This window comes from Perognathus longimembris, chromosome 2, assembly GCF_023159225.1.
Source record: "Perognathus longimembris pacificus isolate PPM17 chromosome 2, ASM2315922v1, whole genome shotgun sequence".
Classification (NCBI taxonomy): domain Eukaryota; kingdom Metazoa; phylum Chordata; class Mammalia; order Rodentia; family Heteromyidae; genus Perognathus; species Perognathus longimembris.
The window spans coordinates 38,297,941-38,310,573 of record NC_063162.1 but is presented as its reverse complement, the minus strand read 5'-3'; the positions used below and the strand labels follow the sequence as shown (position 1 = coordinate 38,310,573).

At 39.8% G+C, this 12,633-nt stretch overlaps 1 protein-coding gene across 6 annotated transcripts in view; it reads left to right on the top strand.

Annotated features, from left to right (window-relative positions):
- Ank3 (ankyrin 3) overlaps positions 1-12,633 on the top strand; it is a 526,258-nt gene that overhangs the window by 416,244 nt on the left and 97,381 nt on the right. For all 6 annotated transcript variants that reach the window (XM_048338833.1, XM_048338830.1, XM_048338829.1 and 3 more), the window contains 3 exons: positions 169-264; positions 3,785-3,857; positions 4,026-4,088. In XM_048338833.1, the coding sequence (XP_048194790.1) occupies positions 169-264; positions 3,785-3,857; positions 4,026-4,088 (232 nt within the window). The remainder of the gene's footprint in view (positions 1-168; positions 265-3,784; positions 3,858-4,025; positions 4,089-12,633) is intronic.

The following is a 12,633-nucleotide window of genomic DNA, read 5'->3' as shown; positions in this document are numbered from 1 at the left end:
CGAGTGTGGGGAAGTGGGCAGCATTTAAGATGTCAACCATATTATGATAACTGTAAAGAAAATAGTACTTTTTTTGTAAGACAATTGGGTAGGTCTGATGAGACACTCACCTTATACTGTGTTATATGCAGAACATGTGACTGAGATTTGTAATATTTTAATTGCCAGAATGGGAATACTGCCCTTGCCATTGCCAGACGCCTCGGCTACATCTCGGTGGTAGACACGTTGAAGGTGGTGACGGAAGAGACCATTACCACAACTGTGAGTAACAGACCCAGAGATTTGTTGCCTTCAAAGCCAGTTCTTATGTCTCCATCTTCCCAGATCCTTCTAAGATGCCCCTGCTTTCCCCATAAATAAGAGCCATGAGTCCAAAGTGCCACTCACCATTGGCAGTCCAAATAATAAAAATTCTCATGTTTTAGTTGAATAAAACTTCATTAAAAAAATCTTTCTCAATGATCCATATATATATGTATATATATATATATATATATATATATATTTTTTTTTTTTTTTTTTTTGGCCAGTCCTGGGGCTTGGACTCAGGGCCTGAGCACTGTCCCTGGATTCTTTTTACTCAAGGCTAGCACTCTGCCACTTGAGCCACAGCGCCACTTCTGGCCATTTTCTGTATATGTGGTGCGGGGGAATTGAACCCAAGGCCTCATGTATATGAGGCAGGCACTCTTGCCACTAGGTCATATCCCCAGCCCAATGATCCATATATTGACCTCGTTTTTCACTTCACATAAAGTCATGAACATATATGACAAACACAATTGTGTGTGTGTGTGTGTGTGAATGTGTGCGTGCACGCATGCCTGCGTGTATGCATGAGCTGGTCCTGGGGCTTGAACTCAGGGCCTGGGCACTGTCCCTGACCTTTTGGGCTCAAGACCAGTGCTGTACCACTTGAACCACAGCTCCACTTCCAGCTTTTTGATGGTTGGTCAAAGACAAGAGTCTCATCAAAGTTTCTGCCTAGACTGGCTTTGAGCCACAATCCTCAGATCTCAGACTGCTGAATAGTTAGGATTATAGTCATGAGCCACCAGTACCTGTTAGCCTAATATTTTTTAAAGCTGCAGCTTCTCAGATAAGTCATTTCCTTTTAACTCTATCTGGGTCCTTCAAACAAGGATGTGGTAATTCTGGGATGAAGACCAGTTATTACCCCACATCAAAGGCATGCGAATTATTCCTGATTCTGACTCAACACACAGACCCAAGATTGAATCTGTACAATATAAGTTTAGCTCTCTGGAACTTTGGGAATAAATACCAGCTTCATTGCCCCTTCTCTATCATTTCCCAACTAGCAGGAAAGCATGACTGCTGCCTGCACATTGTTCCTTACAAAACATTTGGGAAAGCTGGATGCCGGTGGCTCACACCAGTAATCCCAGCTACTCAGGATCTGAGATCTGAGGATCACAGTTCGAAGCCAGCCTGGGCAGAAAAGTCTGTGAGACTCTTATCTTCAATAAATTACTCAAAAAAGCCAGAAGTAGTGCTGTGACTCAAGTGGTAGAGTGCTAGCCTTGAGCAAAAGAAGCTCAGGAACAGTGCCCAGGCCCAGAGTTCAAGACCCAGGACTGACCAAAAACAACAACAACAAAAAAAAACTACTTGGGATGAAGATGTACGCAGCTACTCTCAGGCTGAGTTCTTTGGCCATGTGCTGGCTTTAGAAACTAAATAATAATAATAATAACAACAACAACATAATGCCTGTTGATCAGAATGGAGAAACTATGATGTTTTTGAGGGAGATCATTGTAATAGTCTGGTTATCAACCAGGACACATTTCCAACACATCACGACATAGGCTTCTTGAGGTTACATTATCTTACATCAGCTATAATTTTTTTCTCCAAAGTGTATAACCAAGCAGTATTTATTATCCTTACTTTGATAGCTCTCTCTCCAGCATTTGGAAGGAGGAGGATGAAAGAGACAAGCTGTTCAACAATGACCCAGTGGGACGAGGCTGTAAAGATGTGAAGTCTAGGCCCAGTGCTGGTGGCTTACTCCTGTAATCCTAACTACTCAATAAGCTGAGATCTGAGGATTGTGGTTCAACACCAGCAGTGGCAAGAAAGCATGTGAGATTCTTATCTCCAAAAAAGCTGAAAGTAGAGATATGGCTCAAGTGATAGAGCAGCAGCCTTGAGCATAAAAGCTAGGGATAGGCCCTGAGTTCAAGCTTCAGGACCTGTGCATGCGTACACACACACACACACACACACACACACACACACATACACACACACACTCAGTGAAGTCATTGCAATGAGACTGTGTTTCAGTGTAAAAGACCTGAGACTTGCATAATAGATCAAAATACAAGTCTTGTTCAACTAATTTTCTTACGCATTAGGGTAAAGAAATTAGGAAATTTCAGAATGTTTCCTTGGAATAAAATATGCTGTAAGAAAAGGTAGAGCTGCAGAGAAAGTACTACTGCAATTTCAGAAACTCTGAAATTCCTGTAGACATAATATCAATAAAGTAGAGCCATTTCACTGCCAGTGTCATCAGCTGACTTGATTGCAAGAGGGAAGACTCTGTGTGCCATCAGGAAAGGCCCAGCCTTTCCTCCTAAGGAAGAAAATAAGGCCTCCACAAAGCGAAATGCTCATATTGATGCAAAAAGATTCCACTGAAGTTGGGCACAGGGGTACAAGGCTGTCACCCTAGCTACTTGGGAGCGGGATATTGGGAAATCAGGGTTCCAGGCCAGCCCAGGCAATAGTGAAGTTGGTAAGATTCTGTCTCAACCAGTGGACAGGAGGGAGCCATGGTACATGCCTACTATCCGGATATATACCTGTGATATGGAATGATAAGTAGGAAGATTACAGCCTACGTCATTCAGGAAATAAAGTGAGACTCTACCTTAAAAAGTAACCAATGGCTTGAGGTGTAGGGCACCTTCCTAGTAAGTGCAAGGCCCTATGTTGAGTTCAATCTCCAGTACTGGATTTAAATATCTCGTTCCTTACACCATTAGATTCTTATATGCTCAGAATTAAAAGATGGCTTCTTTTTTTAAACAAAAGTCTACAATTTTCTAAGAAATGCTACCAATGGTATCTTTTGGATGTATGTGACCTGCATAGATAAAAAGTTACCAGAGAACCATAAAGCAACAATTATCAGAGAGCCAGTAAGGCATTTGCTCTGGAATATGCTATCCTTAAAACAAAACATACAGTCTACAATTTATTGTGTGAATGTATTGCATCTAAAATATGTAATAATTTCATATTAAGAATGAAAAGTACACGTGAGAGAATACAATGTAAGTTTAAAGGCTTGACATGTAATAAAGACATATTTCTGGCTGTTAATTTGGCTTTTTATTACCCAAAAGATCTTTCATGGAGAATGACAAATTCATGAGAACATAAAAACTTTTAGTGGTTGAATAGAAGAGGAGACAACTAAAAAAAACCTATTTTTATCTTCAAGTAGTTGTACAAAGGAGTTTTCAATTCAACAGGGTAGTTCAAGAGTACAGTGCATCTTATCAGTGTTATCTCTTTCATTGATCTCCACGGAGCCCTTCAAGTTCTTTTCTTCCTTTGAAAAGCCTTATTAGGAACCTAAATCTTTTATGCTATCAAGCTATGTCTCTAGAATTCTTCTATTTGGGGCTCCTTATTGTACAGAATGAAAGTCTCATAAGAAATGAATTGATTAATCAAGAATAGTTTCCTTAAAATGTATATTCTACTTACGCTGAAGTGATGCTTTTCGTTTGTTTGTTTCCAGACTGTCACAGAGAAGCACAAAATGAATGTTCCAGAAACTATGAATGAAGTTCTTGATATGTCTGATGATGAAGGTATGGAATGTCGTTTGAGTTTGTGATACTTGTGAGTGATTGTATGTTTGTTGGTTCCTGAGGAAAGTTTCATTGCACAAAAAGTTTTGGGAGACACTGAAATGTTTTGTTGAGGTATCTGCAGTGAATATTTTTCATACATTTATGTTGTTCGCTTAAATCATGCAGTTCGTAGAGCCAACGCCCCTGAAATGCTCAGTGATGGCGAGTATATCTCAGATGTTGAAGAAGGTACTTGTAAATTTTACTACGATGAAACTTAACTCTCAGCTTTCTTTCATTTCTTATCTGTGAAGTGTAATGCTTCCTTAAGTTACTAACCTTCCCCCTTATCTTGAGATTATTAATTTGTGTATCACTTAAAGAATGTACATTTGGTACTACTGATTGTCATCATCTTACTCTGAACCTACTTTCCAACTTAAAATCATGTGTCACTAATAACCTGAGTTTCTTTTGATTTGTTTCTATTAAGCAAAAAGCTGATAAATTCATTACTTATGTCTTAAATCTCAAAATAGAAAACTGATTAATGTTTATAGTTTTTTTTAAATACAAGAAGGCATCCTTCCAGGTAAAGGATTAATAAGCCATTCTAAGATTTACTCTATGCTTTGTGCTTTTTAAAAATAAAACTCAACTTTTGATCTTAAACTAATAGTGAAAACTCATCCTAGACAAAACCATTTTCAAAATATAATTTTGAAAAAATTGTAAAAAAACATATTTGAAAAATATGGTTGGACCATATTTTATGGGTTTGAAAAAACTGTTTTCTGTTTTACTGAAAGAAAAAAAAACACATTGGGGGTAGCTCAAGTAGTAGAACACTTGCCTAATATACTCAGTCCCTCGTACCACAAAATAATTTTTTTTTTTTTGGCCAGTCCTGGGCCTTGGACTGAGGGCCTGAGCACTGTCCCAGGCTTCTTTTTGCTCAAGGCTAGCACTCTGCAACACTTGAGCCACAGCGCCCCTCTGGCTGTTTTCTATATATGTGGTGCTGGGGAATTGAACCCAGGGCTTCATGTATATGAGGCAAGCACTCTTGCCACTAGGCCATATCCCCAGCCCACAAAATAACTTTTAAAAAATAGTACTTTTGAGCAGTCATCATCTATAGCTTAATTTAGTCAATGACATGTCCAAAAGCTCTATTGGAAAAACTATCTTTTTCCTAAGTGAATAAATGTGGTAAGGATGGCAAATTCTAGAGTTGGGCTGAAATAATGGAATGTTTACTACAGTAGAATCTATGTTATATTTAAGCTTCTTTCTTGACTCATTTGCTGCTCAGAAACCACATCATACTGTATTGCCCTCTGCTTTTACCAGAAATTTTATTTTTCTTGGGCCAGTCAATATTGCTATCTTTCTATGCCCATTTTAATGACTGATTCCTTCTTCAATTTGCACAAATTTTATGGGGAGCCTAAACAGTAGAAATGTCTACCTGCTCTACAATCCTTTAAACTTTTGCAGTATGTTATGACTGATTAAAGTACCTGCTTTATGGCTATGGGCTGCAAACTGGAACAGCTAATGCCCTGTGGTCACCTGGGAGAATATGCCTCATTGTTTTGAAATGTTCTGATACAATTTAAAAGCATTCCTTCCTTCCTCTTTCTTATCCTCCTTTCCTTCTTTCCTTCCTTCTTTCTTTTCTTTCCTCCTTCCCCCCTTCCTTTCCTCCCTCCCCCTCTCTCTCTTTCTTTCTCTCTCTTTTTTATCAGCCATATGTTTACTTCTCTTTTATCTACAAATGAATAATGACTTTATTCTTTTGGTATTTCCAGAATTATGTGTCTTATTGTCATATTATAATTCAGTCTTTCTCATGCAACATGTCAGGGTAATTTCTTGTGTACAGAGGGTAAAAGAAAATGTGGTCTTGCATGGATTTGTAGACACACCAAACATGACATCAAAGTTTGCCTTTTAAGCCAGGCATACCAGTGCTCACCTGTAATCCCAGATACTTGGGAGACAGAGGCAAGGGATTACAAAGATTGCTTAAGCAGAGTTTGTGAGACCCTATCCAAAAATAAAAGCAAAAAGGCTGGAAGTTCAAGGCTGGGATTCAATCCCAGAACCTTAAAAAAAACACCTTTTAAATAAAATTACTGTGAAATATAATATGACAATCACAGACCTAAACATTTATTGCTCTTTTAACACAATATTGAAATGATGGGAGGCCAAGTTTGAATGGACTCTATAAACTAAGGTAACCAAATAACTAACCAAATAGTAAGTTGGTAAGCAACCAGATAATTTCAAAATGAGGAATCAAATCCCTAAATTTGAGTGTAATTGATATTTCTGTTTAACTAGAAATAGCAGTCATTTATTTTTATATGTAATACAATATACAATGTCAAAATTAACAAATTTCAATTCTCAATTTATCCATCTTTCTTTAAATACTTGTCTCTTGTTTGATGAGTGTGGCCCTGGCCTACTGGAGTTAGATAGATTTGATTTCATAATGTTAGAACTTGACACTGAAAGGATTCCTTACAGCCCATTTCCTGCTGAACATGCATGCAGGGCTAGAATTTACTTGCTCAGGAGCTGCTTTGCCCAAATGCTTCCAAAGGTGGGAATTTCTTGAGTCTCTAAAACTACCTACTGTGCACTTTGGATAACTCTTTTTTATTTTTTTCCAGTCCTGGGGCTTGAACTCAGGGCCTGAGCACTGTCTCTGGCTTCTTTTTGCTCAAGGCTAGCACTCTGCCACTTGAGCCTACAGCACCACTTCTGGCCTTTTCTATATATGTGGTGCTGAGGAATCAAACCTAGGGCTTCATGTATACAAGGCAATCACTCTTGCCACTAGGCCATATTCCCAGCCCGTGGATAACTTTATTTTAAAAAAAAAATCTTTATATTATTGAACTTCCTATAGTTTCTCATAGTTGATTCAGGCTCTGATATATTTGGTGTGGTTGATGAGAAGAGCTTCTCAAATGGCAAAGGACAAAATCTACCTTTCCTATATAATGATCCTTCAGATATTTGGAAATATTTTTTTCTATTTCTTCTTAGTATTTTTTCACTTCCTCCCACTCTTTTCCTATCTCTGTGTAACTCTCCTATGCATGTTTTAGTTTGTGTCTATCTATCCTGAATTCAAATGGTCAGAAGGGAACACAATGTTGAAGGTACAGATGAAGGTGTCTTTGAGATCATAGTTAACATTTAACTGGGCACATATTAAACATTAATGTCAGTTAAGGTCCCTAAATTTTCTTTGTATGAACTCTGCCAATCCATACTTGACCAATGATGATTTATGTTGTTCTGTACTACATAAATGACTACTTCTATACTTCTGTAATCCTAAAATCCACAAGCCCATTTGAATTTTAACTCCCAAAGAACTCTCAAATTTAATGAGTTTTGACTTCTGACTCATTTGCCTAGTTGTCTTGCTAGAGCTTTGACTGTCACTTTACTTGACTTCAGTGCTACCTATTTGAGCAGGTGCTTATGTGGCTGACAAATGTTCAGTTCCATAAAACCAGAGGTATGATGGGAAAAGTAAAATCATTAGTTGTTACCAGCAGACATCAATATGCAATATATACTTCCAGTGTATCCCAAGGGAAAAATAATGATTTTGTAATGGGAAAATAAAAATTTTAATCCTAATACATAACATAAAGTAAATATTTAGGGATTAATATCTACCCATCTTTTTCTTTCTCTTTTCCCTTTTCTTCTTTACTTCCTCCTCTCTTTCTCTTCTGCCTTTGGTCTACTCTGAGAAACTAGTATAGGTGAAAAAATATTTGGATTAATTACTCAAAAAACTAAGGAACCAGACGCCAGTGGCTCACACCTATAATCCTAGGTACTCAGAAGGCTGAGATCTGAGGATCATGGTTTGAAAGCAACCCAAGCAAGAAAGTCTGTGAGACTCTTATCTCCAATAAACAGCCAAATCAGCTGAAAGTGGTACTATGGCTCAAGTGGTAGAATGCTAGCCTTGAGCAAAGAGGCTCGGAGACAGTACCCAGGCCCTGAGTTCAAGCCCAAGACTGGGGGGAAAGAAACCAACCTTAAGGAAAACAGTGAAGGCAATGTTGTTGTTTAATGACATAGGGAATGATGGAGTAGAAATACAAAGAACAAAGGTTGAAGAAACTGGGCACTGGTGGCTCACACCTGTAATCCTATCTACACAGGAGGCAGAGATCTGAGAATAGAGGTTCAAAGGCAGCCTGGGCAGGAAAAGCCAGGAGATACTTATTTCTACTTAGCCACTAGAAAACCAGAAGTGGCTCTGTGTGGTAGAACATTAGCCTTGAAGAAAAGAGCTCAGGGACAGCACCCAGGCTTGGAGTTCAAGCCCCATAACCAACAATAAATAAGTAAATAATAAAGAGGCTGAAGAACCCACAGAGGGTCTAGGAAAGGATTCAGAGAACTTTACATAGAGCTGGGTACATCAAACGTAGTGTACTACACGGAGATGGGGCAGAGAAGAGGAGATGAACAGAGAAGAGCCTCCAAGCACCCTGCCTCTACATTATACCATCTCTGTCCAAAACATGTACATCATGACACCACATACAAAATCAGTATCTTGATTCTAGTGCCAATTAGATCTTTGCATTTTGCACTGTAGTTTTAATTAAAATGAAGACAATATGAGAGTTGTAAGAAGTAGGGGGAAGAAGAAAAGAGAGAGAAGGCGATGAAGTACAGGATGAAGAAGCAAGGAGAGAGAAAAGAGTATACAAGAGAGAAAGAATATTGAGATCAAGGTCCAAGTTACCTCCTACTTTGGATTCTCCACCCAGACAAATTTCACTGTGGCTCTGGTACAGCTTTGATTGTAAATTCTAAATTCCTAGAATGCCTTTTGTAATTTGAAAAGAGAAATAAAGAGATAGTAGAGCTGGGTGAGGTGACATATACCTGTAATCCCAGCACTAGTAGTCTAAAGCAGGAAGATAAAAAGTGTGTCTACTTTGGACATAAAGACTGGAAAACTCAATTTTTTTGTGGTTGTTTTGGTCTCTATATCCCCTCCCCCTCTTCCAACCCCCCACAAATCGTGGTGTTATATTAGCTTGGGTTGTAGTATAATGACATAGTTAAAGAACTACAGATAGACTACAATGGGGAACAGAATAAAGCTTTGCAACATAAAAACCAAAAGAGGCAGCTCTATGAACCTGAACTGTACCGAAAAAGTTTATGAGCCCACAGCTGAGTGAAACAATCTCTTGCTAGGAAGAATGATCTCATTTTCAAGCACTTAGAATTTCACAATTGTGAAATCTCTTTTAGGATCAAAGGTAGACACCAAATATTAAAATAAAAATTAATAGGGTAAAGTGTATGTGTGCTAAAAATAATTACCAGCTAGTATAAGTTTGAAATATGATAAATGCAGCAGAAAATAATTTCATAGCTAAGCCTTGTGTCCAGTGTAAATCCTGGCACATTAAAACCTCCAGATTTCAAAGATCTAAAAGAGCAAGCTAAGGCCACAGAAGCCTATGCCTACAGTTTACTGATGGGCAAGGAAATGTTTACCTCTGTCCCTGCCCTTGTGCAGAGTTCCAATACATGAGTACTTTGGAGATCATGAATGAGAATCTGGCCATTTGTTGAGTTCTCTGAGCAAGCCATGAAGCTCTAAACACCTATGCACTGTGTCCTTTCACCCTCCCAGTGAGTCACTCTCGTTTTATAGATGTGGAAAATGTTGCAGCAAGGTTACTAACCTCCATCAAAAACACCCAGCTAGTCAGTGCTGTGGCTAATAGCAAAGCCTCTACACTTACTCTCTGCTTCAACAGGGATGCTGTCTGGTAATTTAGATAAAAATGTTCCAAAACTCCTAGATTAGCTAAATTTGAAATAAGATCATACAGAAAGAATCTTGTAGTCAGATCAAAGTAAATATTGGTTACTCAGTACCTTCCCTTGATTAACTCTTGCAAAGTACTTGAGAGGTTCTTGGTACTATTATTGTTCCTCATTTACATTTAGTCTTTTTTTTTTTTTTTTTTTTGGCCAGTCCTGGGGCTTGGACTCAGGGCCTGAGCACTGTCCCTGGCTTCTTTTTGCTCAAGGCTATCACTCTGCCACTTGAGCCACAGCGCCATTTCTGGCCATTTTCTGTATATGTGGTGCTGGGGAATCGATCCCAGGGCCTCATGTATATGAGGCAGGCACTCTTGCCACTAGGCCATATCCCCAGCCCCTACATTTAGTCTTAATTTCAAGTTGTTATTAGTTCTAATTTACCTGAAGGAGTCAGGCTCCTTGAGTGTCTGAGTTCACACAATCAAGCAAGCTGGAATTTGAATTTAGATTTTATGTTTAGATTGTCTACTCCATGAGATGCTGTAGGCCACAGGCTTCAGAAAGGAGCTTGAAAATCATCCTAAAGAATAGTTTTTAGACAAGCAGAGGTTGTGGGAGATACAGAAGTATAGGTGGTGGGGTGTGAGCTGGGCAGAGATATTCTGAATGCAGAAAACATTTCAGCCAATGTCTGAGAAAGGAAATCACATGTTGGCTTTTAACTATATGAAGGGCTCAGCCCATAGGAATGGTGACACTGAATTCCCCAGCACAAAAAATAAAAGCAGGTATAGGAAACTGTGGGGACTATGACACTGAAGACTAAGAGAAAAACTAAAGGTGTGGAGAGGGAGTTGTGAGGGATAGGGGGAAGACCCTAGAAAAAAGAGGCTCTCGTAGAATCCCTGGGAAAAACTTCCACAGGAAGGAACACTCTCATCAATGGAGACCAAGTAAGAGGGAAATCTGTGAGTGGATAGTTGCTGCCGCCACATCCATCCATGCTATCATGACTACAGACTCAGCATGCAGCAAATCACTCTAGTGTAGAAAAAGAAGGCCACATAAGTGTATCATCTCCTCTATGAAGCTGAGACGATAGGTAATGTTCAAGGGATGGCAGGGTGTTAGCAAACTGTGCTGACCAATTATTTGCCCAAAGAGTGAGCCTAAAGAGAGCTTGGTTTGGAGATGAGGCTGGATAATAACTAGTTAAGAAAGAAGAAACCAGAAAAAGAACCAGTCAGACTGTTGTTGCTATCTTGAAGGTAGCTGCCTCATTTCTCTGCAAGTAGAAACCAGCATTTTAGTGTCTGATTTCGCAGAGCCAGTCAATGGTTAGTGATTAAGTTGTTGTCAAGTCTTCTTTACAAGTGGCATAGATTTTAGGGAATGGAAACAGGGGAGGTCACGTTCTCTGCCTCTCTACCTGGGTTCTATCTGTAGGCTTCAGTGCTTATTTTCCCAGGTCTACCCTGTCTAATCCTACTTAGGAAATGAAGGTAAATTTGTATGCCAGGATTATGAAAAGAGATAACTATAAAAAATTATGGTGTCTACCTTCCTCTACATTGTCTTTTTCTACTTCTTTGCAGGATGGCTTCTGAACCCTTTTTCCTTCCTGGGATGTGTTTGTTTATTAACCCAGCCGAGCTCACAGGGGCTAGGTTCATTGCTGCATCTGGACAAGTTCCACCACTGAGTCATACATTACTTTAGAAACTCTAGCCTGGATGAGGGCACAATAAATGGCTTTGCAGTTGTTGTTAAGAAGTATGAGCCCAGTGGCTCATGCCCATAATCCTAGCTACTCAGGAGGCTAACATCTCAGGATCGTGGTTCAAAGCCAGCCTGGGCAGGAAAATTCCATGATACTCTTATCTCCAATTAACCACCCAAAAAGGTGAAAATAGAGCTATGGCTCAAAATGGTAGAGCACTAACCTTGAGCACAAAAACCTGGGACAGCACCTAAGCCCTGAGTTTAAGCCCCAGGACTGGCACAGAAACAAACAAGCAAAAGAACAATATATAGCCACCATGAGAATAATGTTTGTAAATGAATAATGAGTTTGCACTGTAGTGAAAAAAAAATCATGATCTGACCAAAGAGCCAAGGGCTACCAGCAATTTGTTGTTTAAGAGATATGCCAGGGCTGAGTATGTAGCTTGGTAAAGTGCTTGCCTAGCATCCATGAAGCCCTGGGTTCCATTCCTCCATATCAAATAAACAGAAAAAGCCAGAAGTGGTGTTGTGGCCCAAGTAGTAGAGAGCTAGCCTTGAGCAAAAGAAGCTCAGGGACAGTGCCCAAGCCACCAGGACTGGCAGAGAGAGAGAGAGAGAGAGAGAGAGAGAGAGAGAGAGAGAGAGAGGCAGAGACAAAGACAGAGACACAGAGCGAGACAGAGAGACAGAGAGAGACAGAGAGAGAGAGAGAGAGAGAGAGGCAACTTTGCTATTAGACTCCTTTCTTGAGTTTTACTTACAAAGCCTAGGGGCTTAGAAACCAAAGAGCTCAGGAGAGGAAAGAAGGGTGCAGTGGATGGCCTTTTGCAAAGACTCACACAGCCCTTATAAGATTACCCACTGCCTCAGCCTTTACATCTTCTCTTTGGCCCAGGGCTCATTTAACTATTTTCTCAACATTCCCCACAAGGTATCACCTATGCTGAGAAGGAAAGCGAGAAAATATCAGGTTCCAGTGCTGGATTTATGATTGCAAACAGCAGGCACTCTGCCAGTGGATGATAGAAGACAAAGGGTTGAAGGGAAGACCCTCACCACCCACTGGCTCATTCCTAGCTGAGGGCACAGGTGGGCGATAAAGAGGCAAGTTGGGGTGCTCTTTACCTTGAGCACGGGGCTTCCACCAGCTTCAATCTGAGCTTCCAAACATACCCAAAGTTCTCTGCATGTTGAACTCGGCTGAAGCACCTCGCTGGTGGCCAGT